This window comes from Cydia strobilella, chromosome 9, assembly GCF_947568885.1.
Source record: "Cydia strobilella chromosome 9, ilCydStro3.1, whole genome shotgun sequence".
NCBI lineage: Eukaryota > Metazoa > Arthropoda > Insecta > Lepidoptera > Tortricidae > Cydia > Cydia strobilella.
The window spans coordinates 2,475,309-2,499,204 of NC_086049.1; the positions used below are offsets into that span (position 1 = coordinate 2,475,309).

Sequence of the window (23,896 nt, forward strand, 5' to 3'; positions counted from 1 at the left end):
TTTTTATATTTCGTGGATGATATGGCCGACCTGACTAGTAAGGATCCCATTTACTTATAATATTCCTATGTTGTCTTTTAAATAAACGGATTTATTTTATTTATTTAATATTATAAATGCTAAATTAACTCTGTCTGTTCCTAGAAGTTTTCCTAGCCTACTAGAGAGGTTTTTGAGCAACGAGTGCGGTAAGGTAGACCGATTGATCTAAAAGTGTATCATATGGCGGTTATCAACTTATTACATTACACTGATGCGAATTTACACGCAGGGGCGTAATTAGAGGAAATGGCGCCCGGGGCAGGGCACCAAATTTGCGCCCCCCCCCAAACGTAGCCTGTAGACCTCCGTTCGACGCGGCGGGAACAATCAATGTTTTTGAAAATAATTTTATATTTTTCGCCCGTTTTGGCGCCCCCCTTGGACGGCGCCCGGGGCACGTGCCCCCCCAGTTACGCCACTGTTTACACGTCTTAGTGTTTTGCCAGAAATGCCAGAATGCGCTGATCATGTTCTGCGCTCTCTCTATTAAATACACGTTTATGGTAGCTTGTACGAATGTTTTCCATGTTATAAAAGTTTATTTTCGAACGTAGTACATGTTTGGCTTACGAGAGGCTTATTGGTTGAATGGTGCAGGCAATGAGAATCCAACAGATATAGCGGCTTGTTTGATAATCAGAGCGTCCTGTTAGAATACAAATCGCCATCAGACATAATCGGAGTACCTGAACACGCCTCTATTGTCAAGGCGTTAGAGTGCGTAGCATATCTCTTGTACGCAGATGATCTATGCCACAAGCCACAAGTTTTTATTACCTGAGTGTAGCCAAGTGGCGGAGTGGCAGGAATTTTAAAAATATTTTTTTTCCCATTATTAGGTACCTTCTTGCATAATGTTTCGTAGGCACTCAAAGGTAACAGTTACAGCGCAATGGTTACGCCTTTTTAATTTTATTTTAAACGGTGTGCCCACGTGAAAAAAAGCCGCACAAACAGGGCGCCGCGTCAAGTGCAGATACCTAGTGCCTTTTGTATTCTCCTTGATGCACTAATTAACTTTTAATAAGGTATTGAGGTAACAAACAAGACACAGAAATACTATAGTACCTATGTTCTTTAATAAACAAAATACTTATGGACTAACTACTAACTAAGTAGTTTAGTATCATATAGTTTTTTCTATTGACCGCGGTTAAGCTGTTAACATATCAAATACACACGTCTTAACTGTCTAATTCCGGATGTTAGCTCTAATCCAATCCAAATAATTATAAACATTAGTGTAAAGAGACGGCACCTGCGAGCCGCAAGGCGAGTCCGCCCTCTTGCCGCTCACGATCCCCGCGACGAAGTACTTCCCTCTATGCAACATCATCAGAGGCCCTCCCGAGTCCCCCTTGCACGTGTCCTCCCCCGTGTGTCCGGCCGCACAAAGATGGCGGCGCGTCAGATGTGGATAGTGCCTCTTACACTCTCCTTGTGGGACTAAGTTGACAACGGTGGATTGCTTGACGTCGGATCGGTAGCGGCCGTTCCGGCCCCAGCCGGCCACGGAGAGGGGGAGGTTGGAGAAGTCGGGGCTGTCGACGTTGATTTGAGGCAGGCAGATTGGGCGAATGTAATCTGAAAATGGGGAAAATGGGGGAATAAATACTTGACAAAAAGCAGGTTTACATTGCTTAGATACGTTTAAAATAACCTATACATACTTACAAGTAGTGATAAGACTGATAAGTTTATCATGCAAATTAAAGCTGATTCAATTATCAGTGTCGTTTGACGATTTTCTTTAAATATTATTTGTCGAGGTACGCCTCAATTTTTTACCAAATGACTCCTATTGTGTGAATATATATAAATTGATATAAAAATTCACATTTAATTATGTTCGCTTGATACACAAGACACAAGTAAATCAAAAATACCACTAATAAAATCTTCTTGGTATGTTTTACCTTAACACACTGTACGAAATGTATTGCGATAAAATACAACCATATCCAAACTGCATTCGAAATATTAATAAAATAATGATTTGTGCAAATGATTAACACAAAATGTATTATGTTTGAATCCAATTATAAAATATACTATAAACAGAAACTAAATTAACCACCATATTTCCGATGTCGAAGCTTCATTGCACGGCTTGTTAATAAATATTTTACAAAACAGGTTGCTGACCGCAAATGAGAGTTTTGTTACTTCATTACTTGGTCAGGATTCAAGTTGGTGCAACATACCTACAACCTAACAGAGTTAGGTACTAATCCCATCGCTTAACGAGTGCACCACTAGCACATTTTGCCGCGATACGCACAAGATGCATAAATTGGCGCCTTTTGATATAAAAGCCAGTCCAGGCCAGACATGTACAGAATGGAATTCATTCATAATTTCTACATGCAATTTCGAACCTCACTGTACATATATTAAGTGGTGTGGACGCAATTGAAATGAAATTGAAGAACATTGGCTCGCCGATTCCACTATGAAATTGTGTATCTACGTGTGAACGCTAGATGAGATTGCCGTTTTTTTCTGATCAAATTGTCAATTTGACCATCCTATCCCTTAACGTACAAAAAAGCTGCTATAATCATGCTATTTTATGAATAGGTATATGGATGATTAATTAATCAATAGTTATTTCGTTTTATAATATAGGTATGCTATTACTTCGCCCTAGTAAAGAACCTAAAATGAAATCATCAAATATTTAGTAATTTGAGGTTAGATCAAACATTACACGATTAAATGGAGGTTAAAGCCTGATGAGGAACAGATCCAAGCAGTTTTCTATTTGGCTGGTTAACTGATAAATGTTTCAAGTACCCGAAAATGTAAAAACACATTTTAACTACCTAAAGATACAGACTATATTCTAATGTTCTAATACCTGTGTATGGAGCAGTTCCTCTTAGCCGTATCAAGGCTATATCGTTCTGCAACCTTGCGTCGTCATACTGAGGGTGTAACACTACATCTTCAGCTCGCATGGCTATGTTCTCGATGCACCTCCGACCTTCACCAGGGCTGATCATGCAGTCGCGAGGGAACGTGCGTTTGTCGTATTCCGCTAGGTATATTTCGACGCTGAAATAGCAACGAATTGATTACAGACTGATTCAAATAAAGACTATTTAGTTTCCCTTTGGGTGGGAAGGTCAGTATTTCTCTTATTTAGATCATAGTCGCAATTGGGTGGACCCTAGAATCCTTGTAGTGCGAATGTAAGTGTAGTGCAAATTTTCTAACGAGGATAATACGAGTATTTTTTCTATCGTATCCGTAGTTCCGTATATTACAATCCGACTAAGTTATGTCGCCATTATAAACGCATTAGGTACTACTGTGCTATAAGAACGCTTAAAAGATGACTCACGCTAGACCGGGCCGGGCCCGGGCCGAGGCGTCTGATCGGTGATCACGTGGTGCTTTCCATAGAAAACGAAGTGTCGGAGGCTCCGGTCTGGTCTAGTGGTCTAGTGTGAGTCATCCTTAATCCGTCACATATATTTTACCAAGGACCTACAGGTAACGATGCCTTGGTAGTGCCGAATGTCACCACCACCACTTGGATTCAGACTAACACCAGCATTACAGTCGCCATCAGATATATCGGAGCGGCCAAGGTGTTCACAATATCTGAACACTCTAACGCCTTTTTAATATTGTTCATATATTTGTGAGCACCTTGGCCGCGCCGATATATCTGATAGCGACTGTACCTACTAGCTAGTGTAGTCTGAATCCGAACGGTACCTTTAGATAGACTAGTAATATTTAAATTTAACTTACTCGGACAATCGGGAGGTTTCGTCGTACAGACAATGAGCGGCGGTGAGTACATAGCGTGCGCTGATTAAGGATCCGCCGCAACTAAACTCGGTCGTTGTTCTTCCGTTTGTGAATTTTGAGTTGAGTAACACCGTCCACGGGAATTGGTCGATCTCCGTTGTTTTTCCACCTAGGACACACTGAGTTATTTAGAGCTACCTGTGATTATTAATATTATATATGCACCTGTATTGTATGACTAGCTTTTGGCCGCGATTTATTCCCCGTAAAATTGGAACATAAAGTAGGTTTGTCGCTTCACTTACGACCGTACATTGCCACTGTAAAGTGGATGCACACTTGCATGATTAGAACTTTGATGCTTGTTAATATGACGATATGATTGATGACGACGATGCAATTTGATAGGTAAATAAATACCTAAGCTGTACACTACCGTAGTTACGAAACTGCATTAACTTCTCTGAATTAAGTTACACTTGCCTATGATCCTGTCAGCATCAGACACATCCCGTCCGCAGCAGCCCTTATTCGGCTCCGGTGGAAAACTTGTCAAAGCCGAGCATTGCCCATTTCCACCCGAGCTTTGTTCGAATACACGCGAATTTTGCCCGAATCTACCAGAATGTTGTCCGAATCCACCCGAATTCTGCCCGAATCCACCCGAACTTTGTCCGAATCCGCCCGAACTCTGGCCGGATCCGCCTGTGCGCCCATTCGGCCCTCTCTGACCAGGTTGCGTCCTGGGTTTACCCATAAAATAAGGGTTTTGAAACGGACTGCTACCAAACATGCTCTGCATAGGCCTGTTCGGTCTATTAGAAAAACCTGTATCAAACGGCCCTTGCTGCCAAAATGGCATGCGTTGACTGTCGTATTCTTTCTCATTATCATTTTGTTGGTCTTGATTCATCCATACATTCTCTGTCTGTCTTTGCATTTCATATTCGACGGGGTTTGTCGTTGAATCGTATTTGTCAACAGATCTAGGATGTTTTGTACTGATTTGCGGAGCATGGCTTACTGTTCTACGGTTATTAGCGAAGTTAACGGCGTTCGTGTGAGGGCAGCATATCTGTGTGCGTTAGAGATTTAAGTTATTAAAACGGCGGCTAAAAACAAATCGCAACACACCATTATTTTAACCATAATTTAACGATCAAATCAAGTACACCTTATTTTGTACATACGTACCTACTGCTTATTACTATAATATAAATTCAGGCTTAATAAAATATCCAAACAGAATTGGAATTCCCTATTTGTGAAGGGAACTGGTAATTATGTGGCGACGACGGCAATTTATCATGCGCCGACCTACATGACGTCACGCTGATTAATCGGCGCGATGGATAAAATTGCAATTTTAATGACAAACATGCATCAGGAGAAAAATAAATATAACTGAATTTTTTTTTTAATTGGAAATTTTCTATTTTGGAATTGCTGATAAAATCATGTTCGTGTGAAAACGGTATAAATAATTTGATACATTCACACAAGTTTTCGTTCCGAAGCCAACACCATCACAATTTCAACATGTCTTTCTGTCTGTCTATTTAGCTCAATGATCAGTAATGCCAGGAAGAAGTAATTTGACATAAATACAAATAGCTTAAAGAACTAAGTAAAAAGCTCGTCAATGCTACCGGTGACCAGAGTTTTGCCATTCAGCGAGGGAATGCTGCCAGCATCTTTGGCCTTACTAAGTTTTTAATTTTTACTATGTAGTTTTGTGTTTTATTCAAATAAAATTTGATATTAAAAATACATGAATGATTTAATAAAAGAAAAAACCGCATTAAAATCCGTTTAGTAGTTTTAAAGATCTAAGCATACATAGGGACAGACAGACAGCAGGAAGCGACTTTGTTTTACACTATGTAGTGATGACACGGCTATAGTGACATAGTCGGCTATTACATTCTAGAAACTATAACTATATTATTTCTACATATGTACATAATAGGAATATTTTTAATGTTTATCAATAGTTACCACCCAGGTGATATTTATACGTCATTATGACGTCAGCGAAGTCTTTATGACGTCATTATTACGTCATAATGACGTCGCTGACGTCACTTTGCTACCTGGGCAGTGAATTCATTATATGAATATGGAGGTTATCCGAAGCTAGATTACATTAGATCTGACAGGTAAAGGTTATACGGTTTACCTATGCATATTCTTGCATAATAAAAAGAGCGGTAGGCCAGGGTGCGTAGCCAACGCGCCAATCGTTAACGCTTTGTGGCGAACGTAACGCAACTGTCACTGTCGCACTAATATGGAAGAGTGATAGAGAGAGATGAATACGCTAGCGTAAACGATTGGCACGTTGGCTACGCACCCTGGTAGCGGTAAGTGCGATTTTCAATCCGTAGTTCCGGAGGTTGCGGGTTCAACTTCAAATCTCGGCTCGTAATCAGTTTTTCGGTACTTACCAGTCGCTTTTCGGTGAAGGAAAACATCGTGAGGAAACTGGACTAAACCCAATAAGGCCTAGTTTCCCCTCTGGGTTGAAAGGTCATATGGCAGTGCCTACGCCAATTCTTAGGATTTTCTTAGGATTCTTGAATGTCAAAAAGCGAGGCAAGCAACGCAAGGAAGATGTTAATGACAAAAACTTCTTCTTCTTCTTTGTCGGTCCCTCATTACTGAGGATCGTGACCACTTGGTTTTGCAGCTCCTGTGATTTGTCTCCATCGGTCTCGATCTCCCGTAGCCCTCACCGCTTGATGGAGTTTGCCTGAGGTGGCCTTCTTAACCTGGTCGGACCATCTAGTTGGTCAACACACTTACAAACAACAAAAACTTACATATTGTTCTTTAGCATAAGGCACCAACCCGAAGTCAGCCTCAACACCCAGCTTAGGAAGGGTGCAAGAGAACTCAGCCGTCCACCGCTTTTGTTCTGCCTTGGTCAGGTTCCCGAATACCAGGCAGTGTTTGACGGGAACGCATTTTATACAGCTTTCTGAAAAAAATATTATAATTTAAAAAATATAGGTTATCTTTATTAAAAACCGGCCAAGTGCGAGTCGGGCTTGCGCACGAAGGGTTCCGTACCATTACGCAAAAAAACGACATAAAATCAAGTTTGTTGTAAGGGAGCCCCACTTAAATTTTTATTTTATTCTGTTTTTAGTATTTGGTGTTATAGCGGCAACGAAAATACATCATCTGTAAAAATTTCAACTGTCTAGCTATCACGGTTCGTGAGATACAGCCTGGTGACAGATGGACAGACAGAGACAGACAGCGGAGTCTTAGTAATAGGGTCCCGTTTTTACCCTTTGGGTACGGAACCTTAAGGATCGTTAGGGAATCGAATTAGTCCCAATAAGGCTTACTAACTGGCTTAGTTTCCTGGTTTAAAAGCTCAGATGGTAGGTAGGTATAGTGTGCATCATCTCAAATGACTCTTTCGTCTAAGACGGTAATTAAAAAAAAAACTGCCAAATGTTCCGGGGTTCCAAGGGTTCCGTACACAATTTAAACAATGTATTTTTTATGTGAAACGTGAGTGATGTCTTTAAAAAACCCGTAGGGGTCGGATCAAAGACTAAGTAATTAAGTCCGACTCACGCTTGACTGCACATTTCTAATAGGTTTTCCTGTGATCTATAGGTAAATATCTATTTTGTGTATTTTTTCAAAATTTTAGACCCAGTAGTTTCAGAGATAAAGGGGGAATGGTCATTTTTTGCCTATTTTCTTGAATAACTTCTAAACTGTTTCTCCTAAAATTATAAAAAAAATATATTTGAGATTCTCACAATGAGCTCTTTCATTTGATATGTAACACGATATAGTTTGAAAAACTTTATATTTAAATTTTCACATTTACCCCCCAGAAGTGGCCCCCGTGTTTAAAATTCATTTGTTTACGTTACATGTCTGTCTGTGGGTTACAAACTTACATATGTATACCAAATTTAAACTTAATTGGTCCAGTAGTATCGGAGAAAATAGGCTGTGACAGACAGACAGACAGGCAGACAGACAGACGCACGAGTGATCCTATAAGGGTTCCGTTTTTTCTTTTTGAGGTACGGAACCCTATAAAGCCATTGTCTCTTTTGTGTGAGCTGTCGGCCTTTGTGGGCCATTGTGTTGGCGCGTGCCACACAATGACCGACCACACACAAAAGAGACAATGGCTTTTGTTTAACAGATTACCGTCTTAGACGAAAATGTCATTTGAGAAGATGAAGACTATAGTTTAGTTTAAACCAGAGCATGAGACAATTTTTAGGATTAGGTTATCAAGCGGACCCTTGGCACCTCAAGTGAGCCGTGTCAGAATGCAAGGACAACGATAATTTTATTATTTATGATGAGATTTATTATTCAGCCGTCAACCCCTCGCCCAAAATTAACATTTATTTGTGACAATATTTTTTGTATTTATAAAAAACTGTATTTTCTACATTATCTATAGCTACATAGTCATAACTGTTCCACCTTGCACAAACTATTTAGATGAGGTACAGATAGGTTACTTAAAATGTTATTCTGTAATAATTTTAATTCAAATTTAAAACCTGTTTAAACTTCGCAATACTCTTCATTTACCTTTACTTTTTCTGTACAAACTAGTAGATATCCCAAAGGCTTGTTAGAACTACCACAGTCCACGTGTCTACAGGATTAGGAACGGACCATCAGCGTGGATTTACCCCAGTTAGAAAAGTTTTAACTTTTAAGCCACTTACTGGTTCGAGAGTTCGAGACCCGAACGAACGGTATTTCATGAAACGCCGATTAAATGCTGAGTTTATTTTTGGCGCGTATGAATGTAATTATAAAATAAGGCGATATATATAAATCTATATCCTCAGAAAGATTAGTAAGTGATGAGTAACAAGTTTATCTATAGGTTAAAATTTAAAAAACCGACACAATTCTACCAAGCACTAAAGTAACTATGTCGTCAGGTAAAAAAATCAAGCTCTTCAGAAAAACAGCGAACTCAAATCGGTTCGTCCTAAAATACCACAGCAGGCGTACCTGCAGATATTATAATACAATGCTATAAAACTTAAAAGCTAAATCTAAAAATAAATAATACTAACCTTAAGATAAAATATTAAAAACATATTATTATATATCATCATAAAAACATATAATACCACTCTTTTTGCATCGGAGATCAGTGTTTATATGAGTACATAATATATACATACGCGTACGTATAATATAGACAAAACACTTTTTTGTTTATTCAATCTTGCATATTTCTTAAATATCTAAGAAACCATTAATTTCCTTCAAGCTATACCTATTAAGGTCCTTGCATACAATTTATAACAATCCTTCCTTACCTTTTGTTATTATCGCCCCACTAAAACCAGCCAAACACACAAAACACAATAATAATCTCAGTATCATTATCACTTCACACTCAAAGTACAGTTTTTCTCGAAAAATAAAAAAACAACTGCTACGCTTTCAATTTTTTTCGAAAAATAAAAAAACAAATGCAACGCGGCGACTCGTTGACATCTATGACATGTAGTGATTAAGAATTAATGAACACTGTTTTAATGATGTCTGTGGGTATTTGTCATTTAATTACTTCCCTTTCTGCGGGTACGAAAGGACAGATTTGTATGTATATCTCACGGAGCTTACGACTTATTTAAACAGTAAAATCACTATAGTTAACGATGATTAGAGCATTTATCGAATTGTTCCAATGTTTTATGAATTATCTGTGGTTTTACTTTGTTCATTGTAATTAGAAATACAGAAAAAAATAAGCGTTTTGTAGGTAGTGTTATTATTAGTAATGTTTGGAAATATACTAGGACTAAGTTAACCAAATAGTTAACGTGCTAGTTTAATCTTAACCTCGTAAGACCCACCATATAAATATTTTCAAATTTTAATTTGGACCTTGTTCTATAAGTAAATTGGAACGAATTTAGTTTGTTTCACAACGCAGTAAAACAAAAGAAATGCTACTCTATTTGTATCGTCAAAAGGTTCAAATTAGTTTGCAATGAATATGTACATTTTAATGTACATTTATATAGACTCACGAGGTTAAATCAAGCCTTTTCAGTACGAAATTAAAATTTGAACGTTATTTAATTCGCGTGTCATTAAATTTGCTACCGTTATTATTTAAGATCTTTTACGTCGTTGATAAAAAAAAATAAGTTATTACGTATAGGCAATACATTGATAAGTATTTAGAAGAAGATTCATATATTCGATGTGTATATACCTACTTACATTTAGTAGGCGTTATTACACTTATTACTGCAATGTTCTGCCACTAGACTAGAGTGCAGCACTAGCCCCTGTAGTAAACCATAGAGTAACTTATACATACTGTACCTTTAATACACTCCTTTGTCTCAAATTAGTAAGGATAATTTTATTTAAAATCACTACTTCATCTTGCTTTTGTACTCAAAGGGAAAAATGCAATTAATTATAAAACCCGTCTCTTGTACGTTCGTCAAATTTCCTCTGGAACGGAAAGAAATCATAACTTCAAAAGGTTTGGGAGACACATTATTAAGAGCAATTCAATTATTATTTTTCTTTTCCAGTGTGATTACTCGTATTGAACACATCATTTTGAAATAAAATTAAGTCGACAAAAACAGAAATGAATATTGCATGATTTGCAAACAATAAATGTTTTTGATTTTTAGGAGGATACAATCCTTCCTTAATTTTTTACCGTCCTACAGGAAATGTCAGCATTTACTGCAGCAAAGCAGTCGGTGGCAGTGCTGAACAACAACGCTGCTGCAGTCGCAACTATTGGGCATGAGTGCGTGCTTGCGTGCATGCGTGCGTGCGTGCGTGCTTGAGTGTGTGACGACCAGGAGGGCGATTTAAACTGTAAGTAATAATCTTTTTAATACAGTTGCTCAAAAAGTGCTACTTTACGTAGCTGTTTAGCGTGCGGAAAGTTGGTTTTCGCGAACTGGTGCTTTTTACTTTTCCATTTTTTTTAAATTTATACTTGTTCCAATTCATGACTACTTATTGATGAGTGTTAATATTAGTTTCCTTTAAACGTCGTAATCAACAAAAAACCTACTGCTAATGTAAGAATACGAAAAAATACATATTTTATAATTTAATTACTTACCTCATCACGTTTATTTTTTTATATTGAATATTGAAAAACCATTCTTAATAAGTTGTCTGAATGGAACGGAATAGCTGCCGAAACGCCTCTCAAATAAGAGGCGTTTTTCTTACTTTTACTACCTACTAAGAGGCATTTTAAGTTTCCAAAGTTTTTATTCCTTAGTTGTTGTTTTTATTATTTTTTCGCAACTGTATTAAAAAACGTCGTTCGATACACGTGCGGATACGTCATTCTTCACTCGTCCCGAGTCTTGCCACTCGCCTACGGCTCGTGGCAAGATATCTCGGTGCTCGTGAAGTAATGACATCCTTTCCGCACTAGCATCGAAATGTACTATTTTATTTTAATGGTTTTATTGGCAGAAATTACTATGTGTAAATATGTCTATATTTCATTTATTGAGAACCATAGTGGTACTGCACAAAATAAAGACCGTTCATATAGCGACGTTATTTGATATTTCAAAGGTTGAATTTTGAGGAACAAACGATTTTGCATAATGGCATAAAATAAATAACTATGATTTTCAAGGAGCGAATTTTAAAGCTAAAAGCCCGGGCTATATCACTAATGTCAAATGTGTAGGTAGATCAGTAGGTACAACGGATGAAACAACGCGCTATAAGTATCTGACATAACATAACTTTTCCAAATACATATAGAACAATTTCTAGACACGTTCAAAAGTATCTTTTACAGTATTAATTATCCTATTACTAGCTTTTGCCCGCGACTTCGTCTGCGTGGACTTACTGCGTGGAGTAACAGCAGCTAAAGTATAGCGCCTGGAAAAATTCTCATAGCAATCATTCAATTTAAGCATATTATACACACAAATTAGCAGGCACTTCATTAATTATCTCAATTCCACCCCGCTTTTTACTTTCTTAAGGGATGATTTTCGGGATATAACTATCCTATGTCCTTCTCAGGGACTCAACCTATCTCTATGCCAAGTTTCATCTAAATCGATTCAGCGGTTTAAGCGTGAAGAGGGAACACACAGACAGACTTTCGCATTTATAATACTAGCTTTTGCCCGCGACTTCGTCTGCGTGGACTTAGTAACCCCAGCTAGAGTAAGAATAGCGCCTGGAGAAAATCTTATAGCAATTAGTCAATTTGAGCATATTATGCACACAAATTAGTAGACACTTCATTAATTATCTCATTTCCACCCCGCTTTTTACTTTCTTAAGGGATGATTTTCGGGATAAAAACTATCCTATGTCCTTCTCAGGGTCTCAACCTATCTCTATGCCAAATTTCATCTAAATCGATTAAGCGGTTTAAGCGCGAAGAGGGAACACACAGACAGACTTTCGCATTTATAATACTAGCTTTTGCCCGCGACTTCGTCTGCGTGGACTTAGTAACCCCAGCTAGAGTAAGAATAGCGCCTGGAGAAAATCTTATAGCAATTATTCAAATTGAGCATATTATGCACACAAATTAGCAGACACTTCATTAATTATCTCAATTCCACCCCGCTTTTTACTTTCTTAAGGGATGATTTTCGGGATAAAAACTATCCTATGTCCTTCTCAGGGACTCAACCTATCTCTATGCCAAATTTCATCTAAATCGATTAAGCGGTTTAAGCGTGAAGAGGGAACACACAGACAGAAAGACAGACAGACAGAATATCCTACATGTATGAAGACATCACGTTTTGTTAAGCTGCTGCAGAATGGTTGCATATGAAGCGTTTTTTAATCAACTACTTTTGATGCTGACTGTACAGTCGCCACCAGAATTATATCGGGGCGGCCAAGGTGCTCAAAAACATCTGAACACGCGCTCTAACTCCTTGACAATAGAGACGTGTTCAGATATTTGTGAACACCTTGGCCGCTTCGATATATACGATGGCGACTGTGAACATTGTAGACTAGTTTATAGAACTTATTTGTGCTAGTACTCCTAGTAGTTATATAGCTAAGGCCATGACGTAGTAGTAATTAATCATAATCGGCCAATTTTCATTGATACGCTAATTAGATGTGGCGTGGGACGGATAGCTAGCAAAATGGGTTTTTCCATTCGGCTTTTGTCAACCTTTTCCTGCTATTTCGTCACAGTAAGTTTCGTAAAAGTGGTTTTACGGTAGGTATTATTGTCTATGAGTTAAGGTTTGAGTTTGAATACCGTTTGGATATTTTTTCTAAAACCGCTCCCGAAAGGCAAAGAAGGTACTATTGAATGAACGGATACGAGTATAAGCACCTAATTTACCGCACCAGATTGCCGACTACGGAATCGTCAAAGTGAATCGGAAATCGGTTACAAAATTGGACTGACTACGCGTCGGGAAACGAAATCGAAACTTTTAATTGACCATCGGTAAACCTTTATGTCATGGTAATAGGGTTTATGTTATGTCAAATTACAGCGTGGACAGCGGTACAAACAGCAATGCTCCTAATTGATCACAGATGGACTTTATTGTCTTTGAAATAGGGTTTAATAATTGTCAGCTAAAGGTGGGCACGATGGGACGTACATGAGGGAATTTAATTAGTAGGTAGCATCCGTACGGGCGTGTTGCTGCAAAACCCGATAACGGTGAATTAGGCATTTAGTAAAAGTGCGGTATAACCACCCAACTGTGGTCACAGAATAAGTAATAGTATTATCATACAGAACGGCCACGCACCGCCCCGTCCCGACTGGAATTACCTCGCCCCGCGACAGCAGATTGACGGCCGTTTGCCGGCCGCTCAGTACTATTTTTAAGCAACTTACTCACACTATGACGCATGATATGTGTGCAGACGTGCCGTTCACACATAAAAAAGCAAGTGATTTTTGATGTATAGCGTGCTATAGTCCTAAATATATCAACTGTGGTCCAAACTAACTCGAATATCTTCATTTAGGTATAATTATTCTTTGATGACTCGGTTCTTAGAAAAAAAAATTGATAATTGGGAGAAAAACCCTAGATAAAACAAAAAAGAACATGGGTTCATACGTAGTTATATATCTTAAACTTATGGACCATATTTATGGACTATAGTTTTTACAGGATTTAAGGTACAAGCCCTTTTTGTCGACGCGAAGCAGGAAATTTATTGGAAACCAGGTGGGAGGAGGTGACCCAAACTGCCCAACACCGAAGTCAGTAAAACATAGAGGATAACAGATCAAAATAAGAACAAAACTATCATTTAAACTACTATAGTTAACTAGTCAGTCATGGCGCCCAGCTTCTGATTTTCCATAAACAATTAAAGAGCATACTAAACCAAGCCGAGCCGGAGCCGCTACTGTGATATACAGGGTGGAAAAAAAATATGGGCCCTGGAGGGAAAGTGCCTTAAAACCTTAAGCTAGCTCATTTTACTTAAAGGAAACATTATTAATTTTTTTTAAAGACACAAATCTGCGTTCAAAGATTTTTTATTTTGTTTTTAAATTTCGCTTGTCTAAAAATATTCTTGAGTACTAAATATTACATTTTATGGATATTTTGTACGACAGACGAGTGTAAGACCTAATGTTTATTGGAGAAATGGTATCATTAACATTAACTGTATCGACTAGAAGGATAAAATACCGGATGTTTATTTTTTGGAATTTTTAGTCGGTTCGATTCCCGGTCGAGACAAGCGATTTTTAAAAAGTCTATTATTCTATTTATTGGCCAATGCTCAAAGGTACACCTGACTAAGCTTTGGCCAACATTCGTACCGGCAAAGAGGATATAATAAGATAGAGCGGTACTGTCATAGTAAATTTTGTAACGACTGTTAATTCACTGCCATCTATCGACATACTTTAAAACTAAAAATGAAGATTTATAGAAATACGTTAAAATGTATTTAAATATGGACAAATGATTTTTTTATTTGCATTAATTATTTTTATATGATTTTGACCCATGTTCTTTAACGGATATGCGGTTATAAATAACAAACAAAACCGTCAACACCCTCTATACGAGAGTAGGCCAAAGCTAGTGGCGCTATCTGATCGAGAATAAAATTTTCGTGATTTTCGAGGCACGTTTTTCCTTAGATTGTATCCATCTATGACGGAGTTATATCTATCTTTGGTACCGGACACGACACCGGCGCTGCAAGCCCTTTGTGTCCTAGGGCGGAAATAATTATCTCATCATCATTCCAAAGGAGTCGCAGGAGACAAAAGCGGTGTCTGGCTTATGCCAGTTATAGGCCAGGACACCACCAAATTTTTGCATTTATCTGGTTATTTCTAATAGGTACCAACCATTCGTTCAGGTATGTAATTGTTAAATACGATCGTTGTTGTCTTTAGCGTTAGCGCTTTCTTTCTCGGTTGCACCTTAAAGGAGCCCGGGGTCTGCTCGGTGACCGTACTCCAAGAATGGACGTTACAATGGGGAGCAAGTATCAAGTAATAGATATTTACAAGACTAAAAAAATGTTCAGATAGCTTTCTGCTTTCCATATTTAAAGTAACTTTCGTCGATCGTGAAAGTTCACGATATAAAGTAGACTTCTTATTTAGTTTTTTTACATACGTTGTACCTGGATTTATTAAGATATTTTTATAATAATCATAATCATAATCATAATCATTTATTCATTTCTTGAATGCGGTACAATAAAGATGTAATAAAACAATTTTTGATCAGCACATCCTGCCTGAATAGGCATAGAAATAATAAGTATTACCTATAACTATGACTAGATTCTTATGACCTATCATGCAGCATGCAAAAATAATAAAGTTCCGAAGTTTATAGAAGGTACCTATAAACTACTGTCAGTTTTTCCTATTTATTTCTGGGTTGATGTGTAGTCCATTTTCTCAGGATGTTCTGCTTCACTGCGATTGAAAATTACCTTTTCCCCTCACTAGCTCGGAAAGTTGTCTTTTAACCTTCAAAACAAGCGGGGAAAAACGCGTTTTATCCACTAGTGGGGAAAGTAATTTGACCTTGGATGGAGCGTGTTTAAGTAGCTTGACAGATAACAAAACGTAAAACGCTCATGATAATGGTTCGTTCGATATTAATTATCATTAAATAAATGGTTTGAGAATCTAATAAAAAAATCTAACCTTAAAATTCCATAAGAAACGTTTGTTTTTTATAATGATGTTAAATATAATTCTGAACGCACAAGTTGAGTCGATGCAATTTCAAAACGCATCATTGACATTTCATACGTCAGAAATGTCAACATTGTCAACAATTTTTTTACCTAAAAACTTTTCTCACCGACTCCGTAAAAATACACAACTTCCAGAGTTTTGTGTTATAATATCGTAAAAAATGAGTGATTCCAGTGATGAAGATGATCTAATGCCTGTGGATGTTGCACTTTCCTCGCTATAGTGAGGGGAAAAGTTTTGTGTTACACACGGGTGTAAATGTATTTTACTTCTCGTGTTTCAATTAAATTAAATAAATTAAACTATTAAACTCGCGGGTAAAATACAACTTTGCACCCTTGTATAACAAATAACTATTTATTATGACATTCATGATCCGATAAACAGATAACTGATAAAATATGAAGTGGTACCTCAACCTATCTCAGTATAGTCCCGTAACTGGCAATTTCAATTTACTGTTAAAACATTGGCCTTGTTCCAAGTAACTAATTAAATAAACTATGGATCAGTTTTACAAATAGGTAGCTCATTAATTTCTGATAAGGGTTCATCCATTAATTACGTCACACGAATTTCGAGGTGTTTGGACCCCTCCCCCCTCCTTGTCACACTTGTGACGTCACATTTTTTCAGTGAAATCGGCAAATCGAATTAAGTATTATTAATATTTTATCAAAATATTTTTGACAAAAGACATATTAGTAATTTTATAACCCAAAACAGATTTAAAGAAATTAAACGATTAAAAACGTTTATCTTTCCAAAAACTTGTTATTTAACTGAGCGAATAAAATAATTTAAATAAGTTAATGTGACGTCCCAAAGTTTGCGACTCCCCCCTCCCCCTTGTCACAACATGTCACATTTTCTTGACCCCCCCCCCCCTAAACGTGTGATGTAATTAATGGATGACCCCTAATTGGAGTATCAGAGTTTTGTGATGTGGACTTGTGGAGCGCTAGTTAATAAAATTGTATACCATTTTATTACGCATGCGTCTAGTATTACATACCATAGCCCCGAATTCCATATATAGCCTAGTTCATTTAAGATTCCATCCATTATATCAGTACAGTTTCACTCACTATTATTTTTAGTCGCTTTTGGCGACATGTTTCGGATTCGTCGGGAATCCTTCCTCAGGCACGAGTGTCCCCGGCGGTTGTACTCCGTGCACTGCCCGCGCCGCCGGCCTCGTCGCTTGTTGCGCGCGCGCTGATAAGGCGGGGGCGGGGGGCGCCAAAAGCGACTAAAAATAATATTGAGTGAAACCGTACTAATCTAAATATTTTAGTCCTAGTAATTTTACTTTTTAATGTTGTCCTTACACTACTACACAGAAAACACTCATCTCTTGTTAATCGGCCATAACAACTTCTTGTTTTCCAATTCATTTATTTTTCATCAAATCCAAGTGGTATTTGCTACTCAATGACCCGTTATATTTTTGCAACGATATAAAAGGACCTAAGTTATTAATCCGAAATGTTACAATTTCCATAAATATGTATACATATTTCTACTTTGTCCTATGGACTTAAAGTTGAAAGATGTGTAGATATTTGTGACTTTAAGTGTATATTTGCCGTTCTTATAGTCTGTTGGGCATCATAAAGGGCTAGGGTGCGTAGTGGTGGCGTGCAAGACTTCGTAAAAGGGTTGGTATATACAAGTCATGGCTGTAGTGCGTTTTATATTTACTACAAGCTTAATTACAGTGTTAGTTCAAGTAGTAATTATAGATGAAAATACATTTTGTAGGTGAAAACTTCGATTACAATGAAAAATAATCTTATATGATAGCTATAGTAGCTAATATTTTCTCCAACATTATGCGTTTAAAAAATTGTTTAAAATGAGGAAGATAGAGAAGGCCGAGCCAAGGCGAGGACGTCAAAAAAAAACAGTTAATAACCCCATTAGTTAATTTCCTACCGGCAATGCGGGTAAAGCCGATGTGGGTTTAGTGGGTAGGACTTTTCCCCATTTTCTCGCTAAGAGAAAGGAATGGGAGATGGGAGTCCCACATAACCCCCGACACCTCTAGATCACAGGGGGTATGCGTAACAACATTACCATATCGTTAAAAAAAGGCATATTTATTAGGAACGTAAGATTTTACTTCCTTACATGTCTGAGCGGAAAATTAAATTATAGCTCATAAAAATACATGTGCATAGTGCTCAATCTAAGGCGCATGGCATACGGGGTAGTATAGTATCGTGCTCCGGAGCGATTTGCAGTCGAAGCTTTACAAAAGTATTTAGAGTAGGTACTAGCTTTTTACCCGCGACTTCATCTGCGTGGAATGATGATGATGATTGATATAAACTGGCCTGTCCATCATCGAGCCTAAAACTATTTGTGTCATTTTCAACTAAATGGGTACTTATTGTCACTTGTCACTAAGGCGCTATTTCCATATAGCTTCAATCAACAAGCGACAATGTGGTACCTTTTGGTTGAAAACGTCACATTTATGAGGCCAAATTAAACCGATATTACCTAGAATCTAGAATGATATTGGAATCACAATGCGTAACATCGATTGTATCTATGACAGCGGCATGGTTCGTGTGAATCTTAGAAGGAAGTCCTAACCTGTTATATTGTAAATAATGTTTTTTTTCTGCACTCTTTAAGTACTGGTCCGCCAATTAATCTCGTCTAACAAACTCCAGTCAAAACATTACACCATTCACTACACTGCAAGCTCCGTAGCATTCAAACCTGTTCCATTGTCGCGAGTCTAATTTTCTGCACTTTTAGCGAACTGCACTTGAAAACACCGTTCTGGCAGTCAAAAGATCATTGTTGACGGCTGTGAAAAATAGGAAACTTGCAAAGGGGGCAAAACGGGCAAAACTAGGAGCATAGGTCACTTGCTCACTGGATAGAGCATTAGGAGTCCCCGGCAAGCTCGGCCGAATTGCACCTTCCCATATAATTACAAACGTAGTTCCGCTCTCATTTTAAAACTACGTGTTGGATTGTAATGAAGCTTTGCACATACAATGACATGAGGTATATCTAAGTCTGAAATTAGTTTATATAGCTCCAGTTTATAAAACAAACGAAATGGAGCAAAAACAAGTTTTATATGAAAAACTTAAATTCGCAGTATTTTTTTTAACTATGGTATCTGAAGCTACATAAACTAATTACAGACATAGATATACCTTATCCTATTGTAAGTACAAAATTTCAGAGCAATCTAGCTAGTTGTTTTAAAATGAGAACGGAACTACGTTTGTATGGAGAACCCGGAGCGTCCTTAGGTAAGCGACAATGTGGTACCTTTTGCTTGAAAACGACACAAATGGACCAGCCAAAATGTATGAAACAGCCAAAAATTTTTAAGCTACTTCGGGGTTGGTCCCATAGTAAAAGTTACTCAGTATAATCCCAAAACCTCCCTGGCAAATGGGAATGCACTTATTTTTTTAGTCCCCGTGTATACACAACACATGCCTTATTGAGTTTGTGGGACTAGGTCGATCTCCTCCTGTAGGTCCTGAAATATTAATTTATTTATATAATGGTGCTTTTTTACTGATGACCACACCACCATTTATTCACGAACGCTGCAAACTCCGTCGCATTCAAATCTGCTCCATTTGTCGCTGTAATTTTCTGCACTTATCAATATCATTGCGAATTCTACAGGAGGTTATCTACGACATGGAGTCATTGGCAAAGGGTCTTTTCAGAGGCAACGTTGACATTGTACGTGCTTGCCGAGCAAAGGGTGAGTTTATCACTTGAACAAATCAGAATAAGTAGCCACCATTCAATTAGGCAGCAAAAAATATGTATAGTGTGTAACCAGGCTTAGTATTTTATAAAAAATATATTTGACAATCAATTCTAAAAACATCTAGGTCGTTGTTGAACTGACACATTTAGACCCGTGCGTAGCCTACTTGCCCGCGACCTTTTTTCAACCGCTGGAAGGTTATTTATTAAAGGTCCTGTTACACTGGCGATGGCGGCCACACACTCGCCTCGGCTACATCACCACACTCGCGAAGGGATGGGAATAAAGCTAGGTGAATGCCGAGTGTTTCAAATTACGCTCCGCGTTTTATGACGTGTAAATACGAGTCTAGAGTACTAGCTGGGAAAATATACGTGATATGGACGCAGCAGCACAGATTACTTTTAAATTTTATCATCATCATTTTACTCTCGTTATCCCGGCATTTTTGCCACTGCTCATGGGAGGTAGTTTTTACGAAAGCGACTGCCATCTGACCTTCCAACCCAAAGGGTAAACTAAACCTTATTGGGATGTCCGGTTTCCTCAAAATGTTTTCCTTCAGCGAAAAGCGAATAGTAAATATCAAATGATATTTCGTACATAAATTCAGAAAAACTCATTGGCACGAGGGGGATTTGAACCCACGACCTCCGGATCGAAAGTCGCACGCTCTTATCGCTGGGCCACCAGCGCTCTTAAATTTATAAGATGAAATAAAAACGTCGTCCGGGCGTCCCAGATACCGCTGGAGTGACGAAGCCGAAATTTCAACTGTCTAGCTATCACGGTTCATGAGATACAGCCTGGTGACAGACAGACGGACAGACGTACAGAAAGACAGACGGACAGCGGAGTCTTAGTAATAGGGTCCCGTTTTTACCCTTTGGGTACGGAACCCTAATAAGAAAAAAAAAAGTCACTAAGATGAAAATAAAGCTAGTATGTAACATGTAAGTGATCTGTGAATATGGACGTATTTTACTATTTTACGTAACGGTAATCATTTTGCTCTATTAAACTAAGAATTAACTCTTAATTAATATTTTAACAACATAAGCGTACAGCGTACTCCCTATCTTAAAGGTCGATTATTTCTCGTTAGTGGTGCGCGTGCCGCGGCCGCTTCTGGAAATCATTGGGACCGCAGAGGGCCTACCGCGAACCACATTCGACGTGTTGCCTGCTTGTCACACTTACGTAAGAATTAACAAGTGCGACGGAGAGGCAACACGTTAAACGTGGTTCGCGGTAGGCCCGCAGGCTTCTGGCAAAGGGTGTGGTTATGATAGGTGTGGTTTTTCTGCGGTTCTGTGGGTATCAGCCGAATCCAACACAACATTGACGCAGCAAAAAACTGTTGTTTCGTCAAAATGACTTAATTTTTAGTATTACAATTATTGTATGTATGTTAGTCTGTATCAAAGGGCCTTTGTTACCTGACATTTTTTTAAAGTTACTTCGGACAATTGTAAATGAAATATTAAAAACCTCAAATCTGCCCGCTTATACGTCGCTAAACTTCCATCCCACTTTGCAATAAAACATCAGGGCAGTAACAATAACGAACGAAACACGGACTTTATAATTAACACACTTTATATTTTTAAAATACGCGGCAGCCATTTTTTGCTCCCATTGTAGTGTAGACGCAATGTGTTCGCGACGTGTTACGGCTGCAGTCGCGATTTATTTTAAACGCCTGAAATATGCGCATAAAGGGATCCGATTTGATTTCATTAATTCTGTTTATCAAGTTGTTTTGAATCTGATTAGTTGTTTTTGCAAGGCAAATCGGTTGCATATGGTGTACGGTCGAGCTTACAAACACCTTTACAAGCCAACATTCCAAAAATATATTTACAGGACCTTAGAGGAGCGTAAATATATTTCTGGAAAGTTGGCTTGTACTACAAATGTTTTTTTAACCTTAGCCAACCCCGAAATTGGAAAAAATAGTACATTAAGATACAAGTGCGAAAAATAGGAAATCCGCAACAAGTGGCGATAAATTAAAACACGTCCGAAGGGAGTGTTTTAAATCGACACGAGTTGCGAATTGCCTATTCGCACATGTATCGTACAACGTTTTACAGCACATATGGCCCTTTATTTTTGACATAGTTACGTAATGTGCTAATTATCGCCCTAGTGCGGTAAAATAGCACCATATATATATATATATGTACTGTAAAAAGTTTTTCAACACACTTGCTCAAAACGACGTTTTTATTCCACCGATTTTTGGCTCATAATCCTAGATATTAAACACGCGTGCTCTTTCAGTGTATTATTCCACTCGTGTTTTTTCATTATATTATCCGACTGAGTTATGAAGGTAACGGATTGCTAATAATATGCATGGAAAAGGAGCTTTCTCTAATTGGTCGGACTGGCGGGCACCGGCGCGCCCGACCGCCTGCGCGGCGTGCGGGCCGGCCGCCCCTCGCCCCTCGCCCCGGCCGCGGGCGGCGGCCGGCAGTATGACAGATGCAACACACAATACTAACTGTTTTAACTATTAAAATTTGATTAATATTAAAGTTTCTTTTTTTCTCGCAAGTGTGTTGAAAAACGTCGTATGAAACGCGTGTGCATTGGGCATTACACACATCGGCTTTCTTATTGCGCGCTCGCTTAAGCTCGCGCGCACAATATCGCCTCGTGTGTGATGACCAACTTAGCACACTTGTATCATAATGTACTATTTCCAAACCATCAACATCTGATCAACCAAAATGTATGCAACAGCCAATTTTCTTGTCACAATGTCGGGTCCCATAGTAAAAGTTGCTGTGTGACCTGTTTATTCACATCGCAAAATATTACAAAAAATTGAAATAAAATAGAAACAGTGTATACTCCAAAATCTCCCAACTATGATAAACAACTCTCCCACCCATCTTTGTTTTGGGGTACCTAACTTTTGCTGTAATCATGCAGGGAGGCGATTTTTGAATTTCGAGGGCTCGATTTTGTCACTTGAAAGTCTGTGGAAAACGGCGAAATGCTATTTTTGAAATACGAACGATAGAAATTGGGAATCTAGTTGTATTGACCACTTGTGTTCAATTCCATTAGTAGAATTTAAAATGCCTAGAGATAGTACTGAAGGGAGCCGCACGAAATCGAGCGCTCGAAAATCAAAAATCGGCCCCCAATTTTAATATTTCGGAAGAAAATTAAAAGTAAAAATATTTGCATCCAACTATGAAATACCTGACGTGAAAAAAGCAAAAAACGTTAATAACCGCAGTGGGTCCTGTTAATAAAAGTATCACGGACACTTGGCAATTTAAATTTTTAAATTTCGAACTTGCGAAATGCAGCAGTAACTTGCAGGTAAAGAAAATGCGACCGTATCATTTTTCCAGTAGAATTCCAATTTACTTAAACAAAAACAGATAAAATGAATGTGTTTGTGAGTCGTGAATTATGATATTGTTTTTTTTTTGCAAGATTTTATGAATTTTGTTTATTATTTTGTGATTCTGTTCACCTCACTCAAATAGGCTTAGGTAAAAGGGGTTCTAAAATAAATATTGAAAACCTGATTCTTTAATCTGGATATTCTTGTCTCTCTACTCGAAATCGATAGCATTCTCCATCCTGTCATTAAAAAAAGATGTCCCAAAATGTCCATTTCATTACGTCACGTTTTAGTGTGAATTTTTTACATTTGTATGTGCGTGACGTAGTGGAATGTACAATTTTCATACAAATTTTTAGGACATTTTTTTTATCATCAGGATTGATTATGCTAGTGATTCTGAGTTGAAAGAACCCAAAAACACCAGGATTTTATAGAATCAGGTCTTCAATATTTATTTTAGAAAACGCCCAAATATCTACAGCAATAAACAAACGGTATACAAATAAAAGTTATTACTACAAATATAAAAATATTATGTTTATGGTACTCCACACTTTGTCACGTCAAAGGTGGAGGTAAATATTATTTACTATTTAAGACGATGATTATTTTAAATTACAAATCGTTTCATCGCTTAGCCCTCAAATTTTCACCTTTGATGTATCTCTTGGTCTATCACAGGCACAGGTAGTTAGTAACTGTAGTTCTTATATATTTAAATTCTAATACCTAC

General features: G+C 37.9%; 2 protein-coding genes across 2 annotated transcripts in view; one reads left to right on the forward strand and one right to left on the reverse strand.

Annotated features, from left to right (window-relative positions):
- Positions 1–23,896, forward strand: part of LOC134744096 (evolutionarily conserved signaling intermediate in Toll pathway, mitochondrial) — a 502,842-nt gene that overhangs the window by 107,843 nt on the left and 371,103 nt on the right. The gene's annotated exons all lie outside the window — the stretch shown is intronic.
- On the reverse strand, positions 1,100–9,323 carry LOC134744060 (phenoloxidase-activating enzyme-like). The gene is made up of 6 exons (XM_063677723.1): positions 9,135–9,323; positions 6,627–6,784; positions 4,288–4,879; positions 3,805–3,973; positions 2,903–3,099; positions 1,100–1,626 (listed from the first exon to the last, which is right to left on the reverse strand). The coding sequence occupies exons 1-6, from the start codon at positions 9,199–9,201 to the stop codon at positions 1,235–1,237; spliced, it is 1,575 nt and encodes a 524-aa protein (XP_063533793.1). The 5' UTR covers positions 9,202–9,323; the 3' UTR covers positions 1,100–1,234.